The sequence below is a fragment of the Erythrolamprus reginae genome, chromosome Z (assembly GCF_031021105.1).
Source record: "Erythrolamprus reginae isolate rEryReg1 chromosome Z, rEryReg1.hap1, whole genome shotgun sequence".
Classification (NCBI taxonomy): Eukaryota; Metazoa; Chordata; class Lepidosauria; order Squamata; family Dipsadidae; genus Erythrolamprus; species Erythrolamprus reginae.
The window spans coordinates 110094494-110114652 of NC_091963.1; the positions used below are offsets into that span (position 1 = coordinate 110094494).

The window sequence follows — 20159 nt, forward strand, 5'->3', positions numbered from 1 at the left end:
CTCAGGCAATTTGAGCTTTCTCAGTTGGCACAGAAAGAACATTTTTTGTTGTGCTTTTTTTTAATGACATTTTGATGTTAGGTGTCCATTTTAAGTCTTGAGATATGATAGAACCTAGAAACTGATAGGTCTCTACTGCTGATACTGTGTTGTCTACTACTGTAGGAGGTGGCAGTATAGGAGGGTTTTCTCCTAAAATCTATCACCATTTAATAATAATAATAATAATAATAATAATAATAATAATAATAATAATAATAATAATAATAATAATAACAACAACAACAACAACAACTATTATTATTATTATTATTATTATTATTATTATTATGTCAATACAACTCAGCAAACGAGATCACTATGCTGGATTTTGTATTTCATCACCAGTCGGTGCTTCCCAAGCACCTAGGACTGCGTGATGTAGCGGTGAATTATGTTTGCCAATCCCAATAAAGCGGCCTTTTGCAATTGACAGATGGAGATTTTGTCAATTCCGATGGTTTTCAAATGTCTGCTGAGATCCTTTGGCACTGCGCCCAGCGTGCCAAGTACCACTGGGACCACTTTCACTGGCTTATGCCAGAGTCGTTGCAGCTTGATTTTTAGATCTTCGTATTTCACTAATTTCTCTAGCTGCTTCTCCTCAATTCTGCTGTCCCCTGGGATTGCGATGTCGATGATCCATACTCTTTTTTTCTCCACAATCAGGATGTCTGGTGTGTTATGCTTCAGAATTCGGTCAATCTGAAGTCTGAAGTCCCACAGTAGTTTTGCTTGCTCATTTTCGACCACATTTTCAGGCTTATGATTCCACCCGTTCTTTGCCACTGGTAAATGGTAGTTCCGGCACAAGTTCCAGTGGATCATCTGTGCCACAATATTATTATTATTGTTGTTGTTGTTGTTGTTGTTATTATTATTATTATTATTAATTAGATTTGTATGTGACCCCTCTCCGAAGACTCGTGATTTCTACGGTTTTGAGTGTGTTCAGTTTCAGATTGTTCCAGTCGCACCACGAGGCTAGTTGTTCAACCTCCCGTCTGTATGCAGATTCATCATTGTCTCAAATGAAACCAATCACTGTTGTATAATCTGCAAACTTCAGTTCTTTCTTTGTGAGCTGCCCTGAGTCTGTGGAGAGGGTGGCATAGAAATCTAATAAAAAATCTAATAAAAAATAATTAAAATAAAATAAACTTTAACAGAGGGATCTTTTGAGATGCAATCATTGGAAGAGAAGTGGAGAAAGCGCACAGCTGTGAGGGGCTCTGGTGCTAATTGTACAGGTATCAGGTGTGATTTTGCCTAGCTTCACCTGCTGCTTCCTGTCTGCTAGGAAGCTTATGATCCATTTACAAGTGTGGACTGGTACAGTTGGCTTATTTAGTTTAGTTAGACGAATATCTGTCGCTTGGCGGGACCCAGAGGAAGAGTCTTCTCTGTGGCGGCCCTGAACCAACTCCCCCCAGAGATTAGAATAGCCCCCACCCTCCTTGCCTTTCGTAAGCTGCTTAAAACCCACCTCTGCCACCAGGCATGGGGGAACTAAGATACACTTTCCCCCTAGGGCTTCACAATTTTATGTATGGTATGTTTGTATGTATGATTGGTTTTTATATAATGGGTTTTTAACTGTTTTTTTAGTATTGGATTTTGTTGTACTGTTTTACTGCTGTTGTTAGCCGCCCCGAGTCTGCAGAGAGGGGTGGCATACAAATCCAATAAATCTGGAATGATGGTATTGAATGCTGAGCTGAAGTCCACAAACAGGGTCCTTGCATAGATCTTTGGAGATTCAAGAAGTTGTGGGATGTAGCGTAGAGTCATATTAACAGCAGCATCTATTGATCTATTTGCTCAATAGGCAAATTGAAAGGGGTCTAACAGCGGATCCATGATGGTTTTCAGGTGGGACAGCACTAGCTTTTCAAAGGTCTTCATAACTACAGATGTTAGAGCAACCAGTCTGAAGTCATTCAGTTCCTTGATAGTAGAGCATTTGAAGCAAGAAAGAACATAGCACATCTCCAGTGATTTATTAAAGATGCAGGTGAAGATGGGGACCAGTTGGTCAGCACAAGCTTTTAAGCAAGAAGGACTTATTTGTCTGGGCATGGTGCTTTTCCTAGCTTTTGTCTGTGAAATAGACCTTACATCTCATTCTCTAATTACCAGAGGCTGTGGACTCAATGGGATGGGATAGGTTGTAAAGGCTTAGCTTTTGTTGGTATGTCTGAGATAGGGATTGTGGAGATGGAGTAGTTTTCTCTCAAAGAAGAGTCAAAAACCTGCCACTCTGACAAATCAGCCATTAACAGGCATGTAGACATTAACAGCATCTGTAGACTATCAACCAGCCGAAAAAAGAAAAATACTTCAACTCCTCTCCACCAGTAATCAGCACTCAGATCAGGATGGATTAACTCCAAGGTCAACTTCAGACCAACAATCAAGCAATTATTTCAATAGCCGCCCCCACCTAGACAGACAAACAAGTCACCAGAATATAAACTGACAGCAGACAGCACTCCGTATTAGCACTGATGTTACTTATTTAAGGATAATGAAATATCTGCAAGAAAACAAGCTAGCTCAAAGAGCACCAAGGAATATACTATGTTTGACCATTGAATAATGTTTTAAAGTATTGCTTCAAACAGCCAGGATGTCTCTATAGAATATAAGTGTTGGACTTAGTGAGGCTTTTCTGTTAGAAAATCTTCAGGTTATCACAATTCTCCATCTTTTCAGTATTCCCTATTTGAGGGGGGGGGACTGATAAAGAATTAAACAGATGTTTAAAGAATTTCAATATGCCAAGAATTGAATTCTGAATATTCCAAAGATATACAGTGGTACCTCTACTTAAGAACACCTCTACTTAAGAACTTTTCTAGATAAGAACCGGGTGTTCAAGATTTTTTTTTGCCTCTTCTTAAGAACCATTTTTTACTTAAGAACCCAAGCCCAGAAAAATTTCCCAGGAAATTTGAGAGTGGCACGAAGGCCCGGCCAGGTTCCCGCCATTCCTCCTTTAATCCTGGCTATCTGGGCTGCCAGGTGACGCTTAAGGAAGCTTTGGCAGTCCAGAGCAAATGAAGCATTTTCCTTTCAATGGGTGCTTGGAGAGGGAATAAACCTCTGCCACCACTCAGAGAAAAGAAACTCTCCCTTTGCTCTGGGCAGCTGAGGAGTCACCACAGCGAAGGAAAGGCACTGGCTACAAAGCGAGTGAGCGAGAGGAGAGGGGAGCCCTTCGGCATAGGAAGAAGCAACAGCAGCCATTGTGTGGGAGCCAGCCTCACGCCGGGTGTTTGGGAGGCGCATGCTCCTCCTCGCCGCCTCAGAATCCCTCTTTTTTTTTTAAGCCTTAAAGTTTTGGGGGTTTTTTTATTCCCCTCACCTCATTTTCTTCTTTTGACAGTGACCCTCCTCCTCCTCTTCTTCCTCCTCCTCCTCCCACCCAAATTCCGAGCTTTTATTTCTTTCCTAATGGGTTTGCACGCATTATTTGCTTTTGCATTGATTCCTATGGGAAAAATTGCTTCTACTTAAGAACGTTTCTACTTAAGAACTTGGTCACGGAACAAATTAAGTTCTTAAGTAAAGGTACCACTGTATAGCTGTGACTCCTAGAAACTGAAGCACAAACTCCAATTTCTATAGCTTGTGAGTTTCTTAAACCAAGTTGGGCAATATGGTACAATAGCCATGTGTTCTTGGGCAAAAATGCAACTAGTATAAAGAGCTACCCCCCAAAGCACTTTGAGGTATTGAAACCTACACAACCCTGTGTACTCCTATTTTGCATATCAGGTGTTCCTGTAGAACATGATGTCGTGGAGAATTGATATTGGCAAATGTGTAAGTGCCCCCTTTTCTTTCTTGACAGATATTGTTTTGAACTTTCGGACCACATATGTTAGTGAATCAGGCCAGGTGGTTTATAATACGCGTTCAATTTGCCTCCACTATGTGGCGACATGGTTCTTTGTGGACTTAATTGCAGCCTTGCCCTTTGACCTCCTCTATGCCTTCAATGTTCCAGTGGTGAGTGATGTTTTATCTACTCCTGGCAATGAGCAAAAAAAAAAAAAGCCCCCAGCCAAATGGTGAATTTTCAGAAGGAGAAGCCCTTTCAGAGACACCAGCTGTTAAACCACATGGCCACCACCAGATGCTTCACAATTGTACAAGGTTGAAGATGTCATTCCTGTAAAGTTGCCTACACATGATAAGATGTCAAGATAATGGCAAATGCCAATATCTTCTCTGCTATCCTAAATATATCAAGGAGGGTGGACCAATATCTAGGAAAACCTTTTTATAGTTTTATAGTTTTATTGAAGTTTTTTATGAAATAAAATGCAAATAATAAAATCAGGAAAGAAAGAAGGGGGGGGAGGAAAAGAAAGAAAGAAGAATGTGGTGACTTCTAACTTTTTTCAGTGCAGTAAAATACCCCCCCCCAAATTGTTACAGTCTTAAACTTTTGCTTTATATTTCTAACTCTTTAACCTAAATTTAAAGTTCATTTTTTTTCTATTTCAAGCACCATGTCCAGAGCTGATTTTCCACTAGAAATAAAATTAGATGGATTCTTCTCTTTAATTAAAATGGTCAATTTTGCCTCCAATCATCTTTACCATCCATTCTTCCATTGTGTGAATTACCGATAGTGTGTCTAATATCTAGTAAAACCACGAGTAAAAAAATTCATTGAACGTGTTAAAGGTTTCAACAGTAGTAAACATAGTGTACGTACAGATATTAATTGCAATGCCCTTGAAGAGCAGTGTTATTAGCTCTTACAACAGGGATAATCTGCAGCCAAGCAGCTGCTCCCACTCAGGTGTGCCTGCCATGTTTTTATTTTACTGTGTGTGACTTCACTCATTTTCCCTTCCATCATTCAGCCCCCTGCCTTTCATACTCATTGAGCATATTCTCTCCTCACTAGATATGACAAGTTTCACATTCCCTTTAAAACCATGTTATTCAGAGGATCTCTGTGTTGACTGAATTTGCCAACACATCCCTTTTAATATGATAGTTTGACTATGTCAAAATTAAGTTGAAAAATCAGTTCATCATTATTGGTGGTTTGTGTGACAGATAACTCTATCATTTAAAAAATCAGATTTAAGGAGCATGGCTAACATATGTGGAAGTGAGGTCCGGAGGGACACGTGTACTGATCAGCTATTTTGCTATTAGAAGCAGCTGAAAAATCTACTGCCATTAAGGCCCAAATAAAGACTTACCACTGTCTCCAGGGTTAGAGAAAAATGACCTAAACCCCTCAACATCTTGCCAGAATTGAATTCTCTCAGCCAGATGTGCTGTAGAAATTGCCTGCTGAAAGTCTCTTACCTCTGCAGAGATGAGAGATTATAGTCTTCTCTTATTCTATAAGGTAGGAATAGCACCTACCTCATGGAATACAATGTTCCCTCGATTTTCGCGGGTTCAAACTTCGCGAATACCTATACCACATTTTTTTAAAAAAAATATTAATTAAAAAATACTTCGAGGTTTTTTTCTATACCACGGTTTTTTCCGCCCGATGACGTCATACGTCATCGCCAAACTAATAATTTTTGCAAATAAGTTACAAAAAAAAATATTGTTAATAAATAATTATGTTTATAAATATCAGGATCACTAAGTGTCTTATTCAATGGTGAGTACCAGTAATAATGGTGAGTAAATGGTTGCTAACGGAATGGGAAATGGTAATTTAGGGGTTTAAAGTGTTAAGGGATGGCTTGAGATACTGTTCATAGCCAAAAATGGTGTATTTACTTCCGCATCTCTCCTTCGCGGAATTTCGACTTTCGTGGGCGGTCTAGGAACGCATCCCCGCCGAAAATCGAGGGAACACTGTACTGGCTACCAGGAACTTTTATTTCACTGCTCCTTCAGTCACAGCGGACTCTTGATGCCTATTTTGGGTTTTAACCTTTCTTTTTTGTAATTATGTTTTAGGCTTGGTATAGATTTGGGCTCCTCCTCTCATTTGATGTTTGGGACAGATTACTGTGTTTGAGACAGATTACTGTGAATGAAAGTAAAATGAAAACTGTCATATGAAGCTGTCCTATGGGAAACAGTAATTACCACTCTAGAAAAATTCCAGACCTCCAGGCTAGATTTTAACTATGCTGCTCTCTCTTTTCTAATACCAGTACCTGTCCCAGTTTTTATTATTTTGCTTCCAGGGGAAATGTTGGGGGCTGAGGCTTTTTATACTATTTCAGCACATTATCTGAACAAGAAGTGGACATATTTTGATCAGTGTGCTTTATTTAGAAGATCAAGTACATAATTGGACAGGAGATGTAAACACGATTTTTGAAATGAGATTCAAGTGGTAGTAAATGGGATACACCCACACATACTTTTCCAAAAAGCTTCATTCTTCCTGCCGACCCATTTTATTTTGTTAAGGGACCATTATTGTTGCATGCGCATCAAAGTAGTCCGCTTTTAGGTTAACATTTTTCTGCATAATTGAAGTCCTCTAAATTGTTCGCATTTCTCTCTTGCCCACAAGTGCACTGTCTGGGTTACGGAATGATTAGTACATAGGAGAATAAATCCCTGTCTATATATTGTATTTGGTCATCTACATTCCCTTGTTTCTATCAAGAAAATATAGTGAGCTTTGGGCACATATCCAATAATCTTTTAGCGGTTTTTATATTTCTCAAGAACCAGTGAGCAAAGTAATGCAAAACTTTGTCTTTTTAAATAATATATCTATACCATGATTGCAGCCTAAGTTTTATATGACAATGACAATGAAGTATTTATTTATTTACTTACTTACTTACTTACTTACTTACTTACTTACTTACTTACTTACTTACTTACTTACTTACTTATTTTATTTATGTTCTGTCTGGGTCCCCCCAGACGCCAACACCAACCAAAAAGAGTAGCCAGACACACTGGTAAAAAGCAAAGGCAGTTTATATAATTGAAAGCAAACACAGGTAACAAAAACTGTTCTTACAGACAGGAACACTATGAAGCTTCACAGAGGTTTCACGAAGGCCAGGCAATAAAACAGGATTCTTGCTGGCAAAAACAACACTGAAGATAATAAAACCCACGCCTCCCCCAAGTCTTCCAGACTTCTAGGCCAGAAGCCAAGATCAGAGATGCCAAGAATCGAAGCAAGGTCACAGGACTCCCAGTTGATAACTCTCCACAAGACTGTAAGGGCGGGCCTGCCTTTTCAACCCTGCTGAGGAGAACCACACCCAAACCCAGCTGTTGCCAATTCAGGGATGGAAATACCTTTCTAATTGGCCCCGTCTTTGAGCTGCATGTCGCTGCCTCATGTCTATTATAGCCTGTGCATCTTCATCCAATGAATCCAGGCTACTAGCTGGGGAGAGCCCCCCCCGGGGGGGGTCTCAGGCTGCTCTCCCTCCTCCTCTTCCTGACGTTCCTCTCCCCTGTCTGCCTGGTCCTCCCCCTCCTGTTCACTGTCCTCCTCCTCTGGGCATGGATCCGGCAGAGCTCCAGCCGGTCCCTGAGGAGCCTCAGGCTGAATCACAACAATTTATTATTTAGATTTGTATGCCGCCCCTCTCCGCAGACTCGAGGCGGCTTACTTACTTACTTACTTACTTACTTACTTACTTACTTACTTACTTACTTACTTATTTATTTTATATGTTCCTCAAAGCTTTGGAAAAAAATCAGGAAAGTTGAACATTTTGAAATTCAACATTGAACTGAAAAGATGTCTCTAGCTGAACATCAGAACAGCTTTAGACACTGTTGTGATTCCAGATGAACTCCATTTAGACTATTTTCTTCTGGCAAATCTTACATCTCACCTAGCTTCTTCACTTGGGATGCATCTTTCTTTCTTGTCTTTTATCTCTCTTTGATGCAACTCTTTGGTCGACATGTTGATGTAAATGCCTTTAATACAGGTTGCTGGCCAACATAGAGGGCAAAAGAGTATGTTACTTTCCAATCAAAACTTTCCAGTTTTATTTTGTCTTTCAAATGACAGTAACTTGGCTTTAGTCCAGAGGTACCATTTGTGCTGCACCACTAGGAGGAGCTGTGAAGGCCATGGTCCAGAAATAAAGTCATTGTTCCCACCTATCCATCCCTCAGAAGAGCTTGGGCACATCATAAAATGAAAATCGGGTTGGAAAAAATAGTGTTTGGGTCCCACAAGTCCCTGATTTCTTAGACAAGCACAATAAATTATGGTTTTAAAATATAGGGGCTGAGTTTATACATCAACTCCAAATCGTCACATTAATGTTTAAGATTATGTATGAATTTACTGATCTGTGATCACTTGTTGAGTTTTGTGACCAGGTGGAGCTTAGCTGAATGTTCCAGTGGCCTGCTGCTTTATGTCAATCTGTTTTTCTCTTCCTACTTTCCAAGACATACCTGGTACACCTTTTAAAGACTGTCCGTCTCCTGCGCTTGCTCCGCTTGCTCCAGAAACTGGACCGCTATTCCCAGTACAGTGCCATGGTCCTGACCTTGCTCATGTCCATGTTTGCCCTGTTGGCTCATTGGATGGCTTGCATCTGGTATGTCATCGGCCGACAAGAGAGCAACGACCCTGGGACCTGGGACATTGGTGAGTGTAGGGTATGATTGGGAAGCTCTTGTCATACCAATCCTGGTGCATTGCACTGAACAGAATCAAGTACATCTCTTCACAGAATTCCTAGTCAGAACATTCTCTTTTCCAGCAAGATAGAATCTAAACTTTTAAAAGAATTTGAAAGAAATGCTACATTTTAGGGCACAGGTTTGGAACCATCTTTGCCAAGCTTGTGCCAAATGGTGGCACCATAATTTACTTTAATCTAGGGAAAAGCAACTTTGGAGTCAATGAACATTAATGCTAGTAACATTAAAAACACTTCATGCTCGCACATAAAATCCCATGAACAGTGGTGCAACTTTTATTATTATTTATTTATGGTCAAAAGGCCCCAAAGCAAATTACAAACATAATATAAACTTGACATTGAATAACAAGTAAAATATTTAATAAATAATATATCATACACTTAAACTTCAGGTTTTTAATTTGTTACTAATAGTTTTTAATTTGTTACTAATAGTTTTTAATAGTCAAAAATCTGTTGCCACTGTAATCTTAGGCTGTAATCTATATATATAATGGTTAAAATGCTGGTCTACAAACCAAGAGCCTGTGAATTTTAATTCAGCATGAAAACTGAGTGGATGACTTTGACAGTCTCTAGTCTAACCTACTTCACAGGGTGGTTGTTGGGAGGAAAATGGGAAAAGGGACTATTATGCAAGTTCACTACTGAGATACCTAAAAAGTAATAAAGGTGCAATAAAGATATAGTAAATATATTTTAATCTGCAAACTACATTTTTACATATTCCTGGTTTAAATTTTATTAAAATTCAAAGTACAATAAAATAATGATCCACCATTTCAGGATCAACATCATTACAGGGATAAAATCTTTGACAGATGGGATTTTTAAAAGTCCAGCATTTAGCATATTTGATGGCAACATATTTAAGCTAGTTCTGAAAAGAATGTTCTATATTTACTACAAAATAGAAGCTACTCAAATATTTAGGCAGTTGAAAAATATATCTATAATTATTTCCAATTGTTGCAGGTGAACACTATTCACTGGCTTTAGCTGTTAATTCCTATACCAAATGTTTTTATAATCAATTCAAGGTCAATGAACTGCTGTTGACAAACTGCTGGAGAATATCAATGGCAATCTAACTAATATTTTGAGTCACCTGTTTAAACCATATATTTACATTTGGAGAATTCTTCCTTATTTAAGAAAGACATAGAAAGAAAGACAGTGGTAACCAAACTATAATAGTGCTAACCAAGTCTTTGTTATTAAGGGACATTGTCCAGTTTCCAAGAAAATAGCAGACTTTGGAACATAATATAGGACATTTAAAAGATATTTTTAAAAATTCACTGCAGTTGTGTTATTAGCAGGGGTGTTGAGTTTGAATCTATTGTGTGCTTATGTATTGTTGCAGTTGCTACTGAAATATTCATTGACTGGTAGGACACTGTTCCAGATAATTTTATGAACTACATTGCAATCAGATCGAAGGGCATGTAGCTTTAAATTATCTAATCCCAAAATTTCAAGTCTGGTGGAATAAGATATTCTGTGGCGAGTAGAGAAGTGGAGGACTCTTCTTTGGAATACTTGTGTACTCTCTCTATCCAAGCGGATTAACCCCTCATTGCGCCCTGCAGGTTGGCTCCATGAATTGGGTAAACGAATCGAGTCCCCCTATGTCAACATCTCTGTGGGTGGACCATCCATCCGCAGTGCCTACATTGCCTCTTTGTACTTCACCCTCAGCAGCCTGACCAGCGTAGGATTTGGCAATGTCTGCGCCAACACAGATGCTGAGAAAATCTTTTCCATCTGCACCATGCTCATTGGGGGTAAGTACATCCTGGGTGTAGATATAACATTTCTCCTCTTCTACCCTAACAGGAAAAAAATTGGCACTGGCATCTAAAACCATCTTTCCCAACTTAGATGTTTGGACTGCAACTCCCAAATTCTCAGGCATGATTCCAACTATGTAAGGGCAGTTGTGAGAAGAAGAAAATAAAAAAGAAAGGGAAAGTCTATTAAAGTCATGCATCTCAATGGTTAAATTAAGCTTCTATGAGCCAAAAATTATATAACTCTATTTTAGCAAAGATTTGTAAAAAAAATACGGAAGGACTATTCCTTTCAGGCCATCTTTGTAGGCTGGTTTCATGGAAGCAAGTCTTGTAACTGTTGGAAACAGGGCTCCTATTAGAAGCATCATTGACCAGATCCAAATAAATGTTTATTCTCCTTTTTTCTCCTTGCTTCAGCTTTGATGCATGCCGTGGTCTTTGGCAATGTGACAGCCATCATACAACGCATGTATTCACGACGCTCCCTCTATCATACCCGCATGAAGGATCTCAAGGACTTTATCCGTGTCCACCGCCTACCCCAACAGCTCAAGCAGCGTATGCTGGAATACTTTCAGACCACGTGGTCTGTCAACAATGGCATTGATGCAAATGAGGTAGGGCATCTCATTCGCTGAATCATCTAGAGGGAGATTGGGAGGGAACATTGTCTACTGGCTAAAGAGGACAGCAGTAGCCTGAATTTGCAACCTGTTTATTTGCAAGAAAGAGCAGGTTTTACAATCTCAAATATCAAGTCAATATAATAGGAGTTGATGCGTTGGAACAGTCCATAATTGTGAAATATTTAGGAAATAAAGGATTGCTATTGAAATGATACAAATTCAGAGAAAGGCACTACTTTCCTTGCGTATCCCTTGTTTATTTTAATAAAGCTTGCACAAAATAAATTCTTCCCATATCAGCACATCAATTTTTAGCCTTATTTAATGTGTCCAGACTCTACTATCAGTTTGCATTATAGTAACTATGAAACAAATCTTGTCTGGATAATGGAAATGTTTTCTTTTTAAAAATGTTACTATCTGAAAAGATTTTTAAAGATGTTTGAGCATAATTTAAACAAAGCCCTAATTTTGGAGACAAGACAGAGAAAATGAAAGCAGAAGACAAAAAACTTTAAAACGAAGTTGCCAAATCTCAGGATTTAATCCAGTTAAAGATACAAAATAGACTTAAACACTACTGAAAGCAAAATTAAAGTCTATTTTGTATCCTAGAATATCCAACTCCTAGAATTCTCTGTGTTGAAGTCCATACATCTTCAACCCCCTAAAAAACACTACTGAAAGCAAAATTATTTAGGGGGTTGAAGATGTATGTTCTTCAACACAGAGAATTCTAGGAGTTGAAGTTCACATATTTTCAAATTGCTAAGGTTGGGAAAATCTGGTTTACAGCAATTGTAGTGAAGGAAGAAATGTTGCATTTTTTACCTGGAGTGACAGCATCTTTTGAGAAAGGGACTTTAGCTCAAGAAAATAACAAAAAGAAGAAATAAAAGGTTTTATTTCAGAATAGTTTTTCCCATACCTGCACACACTTCAATTATTTTTTCAGGAGTCAAAACTTTCCAAATTTTTTGCTTGAACCTTCAAAGTCTCTTCTGGTCAAAACCTAATTATTCATATCTCTTTGGATATTTGGGCTTTCCAAAAGAAAGAGATTTTCAAGGTGAAGAAATGAATGGGTGACATTCTTCTTGGATTCAGAAATTTAATCTATTTGTCCAGGGTTTTCCTGCCATTTTTTTCATGTTGCATTACTAGACTCCAACATTTGCAGTATATCTCCATCCAAATTTTCTCCATCCAATTTCTTGGATTCTGGACTATGGGTTTACATTTCTTATGCTTTTGTTCCTGAGCTTTCATAGTTTTCATCAACCCCACACAAGGGACAATAAAATCAGCTGCTCCTTATTCATTTATTTAAAGCACTTTCAATTTCATATGCCCTATGAAAAATGGATTAAAGGCATTTTTTTAAAAAAAGCTCCTTCTCAGTATAAAAGGAGGAGGGAGCTGGAAGGAAATGAAAAATAGAACCCACCAAATTTAAGAACAGGTTCTTAAAGAGTAACAATGATTTGTGTATCAGATTTTCCCACCCAATGTGTATATGTCCAACTCTCAGCAATGTCCACACAGGAAGAAAAAGAGTGATTTAAAACATCATTCAATTAGATATGATTCAATGAAAAAAAGATCTAGCCAGCAGTGGGCTACAGGCCGGAATGCTAAATTGCGCTCTCTGCTGCGGCTCGTAAATTCTTGCGGGACCAGCACGATTTTGCTGCTGCACCTGTGCAGGTAGCAAAATTGCACCCGTGTTGTGGTGAGGTTTTACCTGCAGCTCCGTGTGTGATTTTGCTTCCTCAACAGGTGCAGCAGCAAAATTGCACTGGTCCTGCAAGAACTTATGAGCCACCGCGGTGAGCACAATTTAGCATTCCATCTCGTACCCCACCGCTGGATCTAGCTGAATGATGGAATCACCTGCATCTAATTACATCTGCCAATGCAAAATATGACAATTGTCTATCAATCATCTCAATGATAAATGAATGAGTTGGCCTCAACTGATGGGAGAGAGCAACTGATAGTTTAAACAGGCTGGAAGTAATGGAAGTTAAGCTTTGCACGATGGGATATTACAGACTAGCAGCATTTCTCTGTCTTGGCAATTTTAAGATGTGTGGATTCTAATTTCCAGAATTCCCCAGTCCTCTCACTAGGGAATTTTGGGAATTGAAGTCCACACATCTTAAAGCTGAGAAACACTGGTGTAGCAGTAAATGTCATTGACACAAAACTCCATACAAAAGCATCCTTCTCGCCTTTTCTCTGTAGCTCCTGCATGATTTCCCAGACGAGTTACGGGCTGATATCGCTATGCATTTGAACAAGGACATCCTGCAATTGCCATTGTTTGAAAGTGCCAGCCGTGGCTGCTTGCGGGCTTTATCCCTGCATATCAAGACCTCATTCTGTGCGCCTGGCGAGTATTTACTACGTCAGGGAGATGCCCTGCAAGCAAATTATTTCGTGTGCTCAGGATCATTTGAAGTCCTCAAGGACAACATTGTGCTGGCTATTTTGGGTAAGACCGTGGAAGAAACATCCATTTGGGATGGGAATGATAAATCTTGGCCAGGGAACAATGGCGACTAAACAATGGTCCTGATTTGGAGCTTGTTCTTATTTCCTTTCAGCACAAAGAGAGTTTACAAAACCTTTTTCCAGGGACATTTTTCTCTTGACATTGCCTCCCTCTCCTTGTATACCAACTAAGTCCATTCTATTATTTCAATGTAGAAGCAATGTTTTCTTACTTCTTTCAACACAAACCCCTCCCGTGTGGACTATCTACGATACCTTCAGGCAGGGAGCATTGCAGGTGATCCTGTTAGGCCCAACATTCATTTGATCCTACAAGACTACTGCAGAAACACCTCCCTATCCAACTGTTGGCTTTTTTAGCTTTGATTGTGCAATAGAGCAGACATCTGATCTTTTTTCTTTATACTGAAAATCGAGTTCTTTGGAGATTAGCCAGCAATTCTTCTATTGCTACATCTGATATTATGTTTCTGGGTGTGCATGCATGCACTTCAGACATCATAAGGCAGGGAAAGTGAGGCAGACTTCCATAAATATGGGATAAAGGAGGAAAGAGAGTGAAAAGGCTTTTTAATGAACAAAAAAATGAATAATGGAGGAAATTGATTCCCAGAGGGGGAACGAAAAGATGATCCAGAAGCAAAATAGCACTGTCTTTTTATTATTATTATTATTATTATTATTATTATTATTATTATTATTATTATTAGATTTGTATGCCGCCCCTCCCCGTAGACTTGGGGCAGCTAACAACAATAATGAAACAACATGTAACAAATCTAATATTTAAAATAATTTTAAAAACCCTTATTTAAAAAAACCCAAACATACACGCAAACATACCGTGCATAAATTGTATAGGCCTAGGGGGAAGGGAATATCTCCGTTCCCCCATGCCTGACGACAAAGGTAGGTTTTAAGGAGCTTACAAAAGGCGAGGAGGGTGGGGGAAATTCTGATCTCTGGGGGAATTTGGTTCCAGAGGGTTGGGCCGCCACAGAGAAGGCTCTTCCCCTGGGCCCCACCAAACGACATTGTTTAGTCGACGGGACCCGGAGAAGGCCAACTCTGTGGGACCTAACTGGTTGCTGGGATTCGTGCAGCAGAAGGCGGTCCTGGAGATATTCTGGTCCGATGCCATGAAGGGCTTTATAGGTCATAACCAACACTTTGAATTGTGACTGGAAACTGATGCAGACTGCGGAGTTGGTCTGCAACCAATGCAGACTGCGGAGTGTTGGTGTAACATGGGCATACCTGAGGAAGCCCATGATTGCTCTCTCAGCTGCGTTCTGCACGATCTGAAGTTTCCGAACACTCTTCAAAGGTAGCCCCATGTAGAGAGCGTTACAGTAGTCGAGCCTCGAGATGATGAGGGCATGAGTGACTGTGAGCAGTGACCTCTGGTCCAAATAGGGCTGCAACTGGTGCACCAGGTGAACCTGGGCAAATGCCCCCCTCGCCACAGCTGAAAGATGGTTCTCTAATGTGAGCTGTGGATCGAGGAGGATGCCCAAGTTGCAGACCCTCTCTGAGGGGGTCAGTGATTTCCCCCCCCCCCAGGGTAATGGACGGACAGATGGAATTGTCCTTGGGAGGCAAAACCCACAGCCACTCCGTCTTATCAGGGTTGAGTTTGAGTCTGTTGACACCCATCCAGACCCCAACAGCCTCCAGGCACCGGCACATCACTTCCACTGCTTCACTGACTGGACATGGGGTGGAGACTCCTTTCCTCTGTACTCCAAATTTGCTCTTCTGATCACTCAGATAGTTTTGGGGCTGGGAGATGTTGTTTGATATCATTACAGGAGACTCTCATTTTAAAATTATAGAACTGGTGGTAGTATGATATTCCCATATAAAGACAAGGAGGAATCAGATGAATGGTCTGTCTGTCTGTCTGTCTGTCTGTCTCTCTCTCTCTCTCTCTCTCTCTCTCTCTTTCTTTCTTTCTCTCTCTCTCAAAAAAGGAGACTGACAATCCTGTCAGAAGAATGCAGATATTTTTGTAGGAAACAAAAATGAAGGGCAAATAAATAAAAAAAGTAGTAAGCTTTGAATTCCCAATGTTCATGGATACAACAGGTGACATTTTTTCTCATTAGCTGGTGACAACTGGAGAGCATAGTTGAGACTGTGCTATCCTGCATAAAATTGTGTCCAAGCAGCAAAATTACTTGGTTTATTGTTAATCTATGGTTATGGTAACCATATTACTGTACTATATTGGCTGTGTTGGCAGCACAATTTATATCAATATACTTCCCAATTTAAGGAAAGGAGAAAGCATATTAATATGACCTTTGGAAAGATTTATAGAAAGTGTAATTGAATGATGAACTGGTTTGCTAGGAAATGAAGTTCAGGTTAAACTACAGATGAGCTCTTTGACAAAACAACAGGTGGGTGCCCAGTATCCACTTTAGACATTTATATTCAATAACAAGTACCAAATAACAAGTATTCTAACAGAACAAGGCTTGGGAAATCTGTCTAGCTTTAGAAAAGTCATTTAAAAGAGCAAATCTGAGTGGCTTGTTGGGCAGGAGCTCCTGAAATGAATGTGTGAATCCAACCCATTGGTGCTTATTCAATACATCTTGATTAAATAAGCTGTAGCTAGTTACCATCTAGCAAAAGGTCAATTTAGTATTGATTCAGAGCACCATCAGTCTCCAGATGTGTTGAGAGAATTGTCCAGAATTCAGTGGCCAAAGAAGCCATGATTAGGAAAGTTTTATGTACAATAAAATAAGGTCAGATTTTCCTACCCAAGTTTTTAAAGCTTTGGGGGTCTACTACATGGAACAATAACCTAATGTAATCTAAGGAAAACCTTTTTGCAAAAATGAAATTGTAATACCGTATTTTTTGGAGTATAAGATGCACCTTTTCCTCCCTAGAAGAGACTGGTAATTAGGGTGCATCTTATACTCTGAATGTAGCTCTCCCCCCCCAGCCCTAACTAGCTGCTAACGATCTTCCCAGCTCTTACCTTGTAGGCTCTTTCATTGTTTCTCTCTTCAAAGAATGTTTTCCAAGCCCTAAATCTTTGCAGGGTTTTTTCATTACTTTAAATTGATCTGAGTAAGTTTCTTTCCAGCCCTAACCAGGTGCTAACGATGTTCCCAGCTCTTACCAGCTTACAAGCTCTTTCATTGTTACTCTCTGTGAAGAATGTTTTCCAAACTCTGTCTTTGATTTTTTTTTCATTCTCTATTTGCTCCAAATGTTTCTTTTCAGCCCTAACCAGGTGCTAACAATATTCCCAGCTTTTACTAGCTTGTAAGCTCTTTCATTGTTACTCTTTGCCAAGAATATATTCCAAACTCTGTCTTTATAGGGGGGGGGTCATTGCTTTATTTGCTCCAGATGTTTCTTTCCAGCCCTAACCAGGTGCTATTAATGTACCCAAGCTCTTTCATTGTTACTCTCTGCCAAGAATGATTTCAAAGCCCTAAATCTTTGCAGGATTTTTTTCATTACTCTAACTTGCTCTGAGTAAGTTTCTTTCCAGCCCTAACCAGGTGCTAACAATGTTCCCAGTTCTTACCGGCTTGCAAGCTCTTTCATTGTTACTCTCTGCCACAAATGTATTCCAAACCCTGTCTTTGTAGGGTTTTTTCCAATTGCTTTACTTGTTCCAGATGTTTCTTTCCAGCACTAACCAGGTGCTAATGATGTCCCCAGCTTGCAAGCTCTTTCATTGTTACTCTCTATAATGAAGAGAGGGTTTTTTCCCATTGCTCTACTTGCTCAGGCTGTTTCTTTACATGTGCTAATGATGTTCCCAGCTCTTACTGGTTTGCAAACTCTTTCATTGTTACTCTCTCAGAATAAATTTTTAAGCCCTTAAGAAGGGAATAAAATAATGTGCTGAAGCTGACCAGACTAAGGACACTAGTCAGATGAATACCTGGTAAGCAGATTCTCTTCCCTATTTTCCTCTCCAAAAACTAAGGTGCGTCTTATATTCTGGTGCATCTTATACTCTGAAAAATACGGTAAATATTTCCCCACCTTAAATCCAACAGTAAATCTGTTTCCATAGCTGTGGAAAGGAGTGGTAGGAACTAAGAAAACAGGCAATTTGGAATTATTACAACTATTATAAAAATCAAAAAGAAAGAATAACAAAACAATCCATCTTCAGCAGGCAAAATTTTTGTCCTAAGGTCCAGGCAGTGTCTGCATTCATACCTTGTGATAAACTGTGATTTAACTATGGAATGATTTAACAACAGTGGCCATAGCTCACACAGTCCATTAGCTAATCAATCATGATGTACATATTACAGAGGATAGTCCAAAACTCAAAATAAAAACGAAGCAAGTTATTTGATGGCTTTGCATAACTTGTGAGCCAGTCATTCTATGGCTTTGAAGTATTGTTTGAGTATACAAAGGCAGAGGCTACAATAGCCTCTCTGCCTCCCAACCCATTCATACATATCCCAAACCTTGACTTTTTGTAGGTAAAGGAGATCTTATTGGTGCTGACCTGCCTAGTAAAGACCAAGTCATCAAGACCAATGCAGATGTTAAGGCTTTGACGTACTGTGACCTCCAATACATCAGCCTACGTGGACTTTTTGAGGTTCTGGAGTTGTACCCTGAATATTCTGCCAAGTTCATGGCAGACATCCAGCAGGACCTCACTTTCAACCTACGTGAGGGTAGTGAGATTGAGGTAGGTGGATATGGATGACATTTCCCTATGCCTCTAGCTCTTCGTTCTGACAGAGTGAGTCATTCCAAGTGAAGAACATTTGACTTCCACAGGAATTTTCTTTGTCCAAGCCACTAGGACCTGAGCTTCCAGTCTGACCACTCTGAAAGGGCTCTTCTGTGTATAATGCAAAGGAAGTTCTTTGCTTCCTTTATATTTTGTCTTTACAGCTTTATGGAAGTAGAACAGGAAAGGGGAATTTGATTTTATTCCATGTCAACTCCAGTGTGGTTGCCATAAGTTATGCAGACCATCATTTCTCAGCTTTCACAATTTTGTGATATGTGGACTTCAGCACCCAAAATTCTCTGGTTAATACTCTTGGTTGCTATTCTCACAATCCAACAAAACGTTGGAAAGAAATTGCATACAGTATATAAGTCCATTCCCTCCTGGTTATGTCACTCACAGCAAAGGATGTATAGCCCACACTGTTTCCTCATGCACAATTTACAGATATATAGATATCAGATGCAGAAGGACTAGGAACATCCACCCAATAATATATTACTTCATTACGTAGAAGAAAATGCATACTGAAGCTACAACCAAAGAGTCAAAAAACAATGTTAAGCATACTTTTCTTCTCTTGTTTGGGAGGCAAGTATGCCACAGGGCTGGCATAGTTACATTTGTTGTTGCTGCTATATCTGAAAATAGTCATAGAGTTTATACAAATGTAATCTAATTAAAGCTGCAATGGTAGTTTTAAATTATGTGAAATCATAGGAGCGAAGGAAGAGAGTTGATAATCTAGGAATGAGACCTGAGGCTCTTAAGTACTGAATCTCTTTGCATTGTCATTAAGAGTTTCCAAATCGTTTAACTTTTAGTGCAAGATTTAGGATTTTGCCTACAAGAACATTTGCACATACCCAAACAAGGGCTGTACCTGAACATCTAAAACTCAAATTTCTCATGCCACAGGATAATGTAGAAAAACGGTGTTTTTACTCCCACAGCGCTAGCGAGGAGCCGAAGATTGAGGACTCAGCTCGGAAGCTGCACGGGTGTTTTAAAAGGTCTCCGCCGGCATGGGGGGCTTCCTACCACCTCCCGAACCCCCAACTCGGGTTTGGGGGGGTGCTAAGAAGCCCCCCATGCCGGCGGAGACCTTTTAAAACACCCGTGCAGCTTCCGAGCTGAGTCCTCAATCTTCGGCTCCTCGCTAGCGCTGTGGGAGTAAAAACACCGTCTGCACATGCGCAGACGGTGTTTTTACTTCCGCATCGCTACTTCGCGAAAACCCGCTCGTTGCGGGGGCTCCTGGAACGGAACCCTCGCAACGAGCGGGGGATCACTGTACTTTCTGGGAAATAGCTAAGCTCCCATGGTCTAAAAAGACTTTTGCTGAGAGTATAATCACTTATCTAATCAATAGGAATAAGTCTTACATAGACGATCAGAAAGCCCTGAATAAGTCAGAGGGTATTGAATATGGACTAGATGAGAGTATTTACTCGAGTATATATTCAGGTAGTTTGAAGTTATACATAAGGTAAATAGAATTTTCTTGCAGTTGCTCTCAGTATATTGATATTCCAAGGGGTATGCTGCCTCTTGTCCAGATGACAATCTATTGTTATCTTAAGTAGCAATATTTAATAGCTTTATTCTGCATCAAAATGACTAGGCACAGAGTTTTTAACTGTTTTCAGCCAATGAACATATTTTAAATTTGGGAAACTTGCTTATCTATGTTTTCCTTTCTTCCTTCCCTCCCTCCCTCCCCCCTTCCTTCCCTCCTTCCCCCCTCCCTCCCTTCCTTCTTTCCTTCTCTTATCAGTTATCTACTCTTCCT

General features: G+C 39.8%; 2 protein-coding genes across 5 annotated transcripts in view; one reads left to right on the top strand and one right to left on the bottom strand.

The window, feature by feature from the left end:
* ATP6V0A1 (ATPase H+ transporting V0 subunit a1) overlaps positions 1 to 18444 on the bottom strand; it is a 512121-nt gene extending 493677 nt beyond the window's left edge. The window contains exon 1 of the mRNA XM_070727641.1: positions 18440 to 18444. The gene's annotated coding sequence lies outside the window, so the exon portion shown is untranslated. The remainder of the gene's footprint in view (positions 1 to 18439) is intronic.
* Positions 1 to 20159, top strand: part of KCNH4 (potassium voltage-gated channel subfamily H member 4) — a 79920-nt gene that overhangs the window by 38903 nt on the left and 20858 nt on the right. For all 4 annotated transcript variants that reach the window (XM_070727633.1, XM_070727634.1, XM_070727636.1 and 1 more), the window contains exons 6-11: positions 3896 to 4053; positions 8428 to 8629; positions 10280 to 10474; positions 10901 to 11100; positions 13357 to 13606; positions 18105 to 18319. In XM_070727633.1, coding sequence (XP_070583734.1) covers positions 3896 to 4053; positions 8428 to 8629; positions 10280 to 10474; positions 10901 to 11100; positions 13357 to 13606; positions 18105 to 18319 — 1220 coding nt within the window. The remainder of the gene's footprint in view (positions 1 to 3895; positions 4054 to 8427; positions 8630 to 10279; positions 10475 to 10900; positions 11101 to 13356; positions 13607 to 18104; positions 18320 to 20159) is intronic.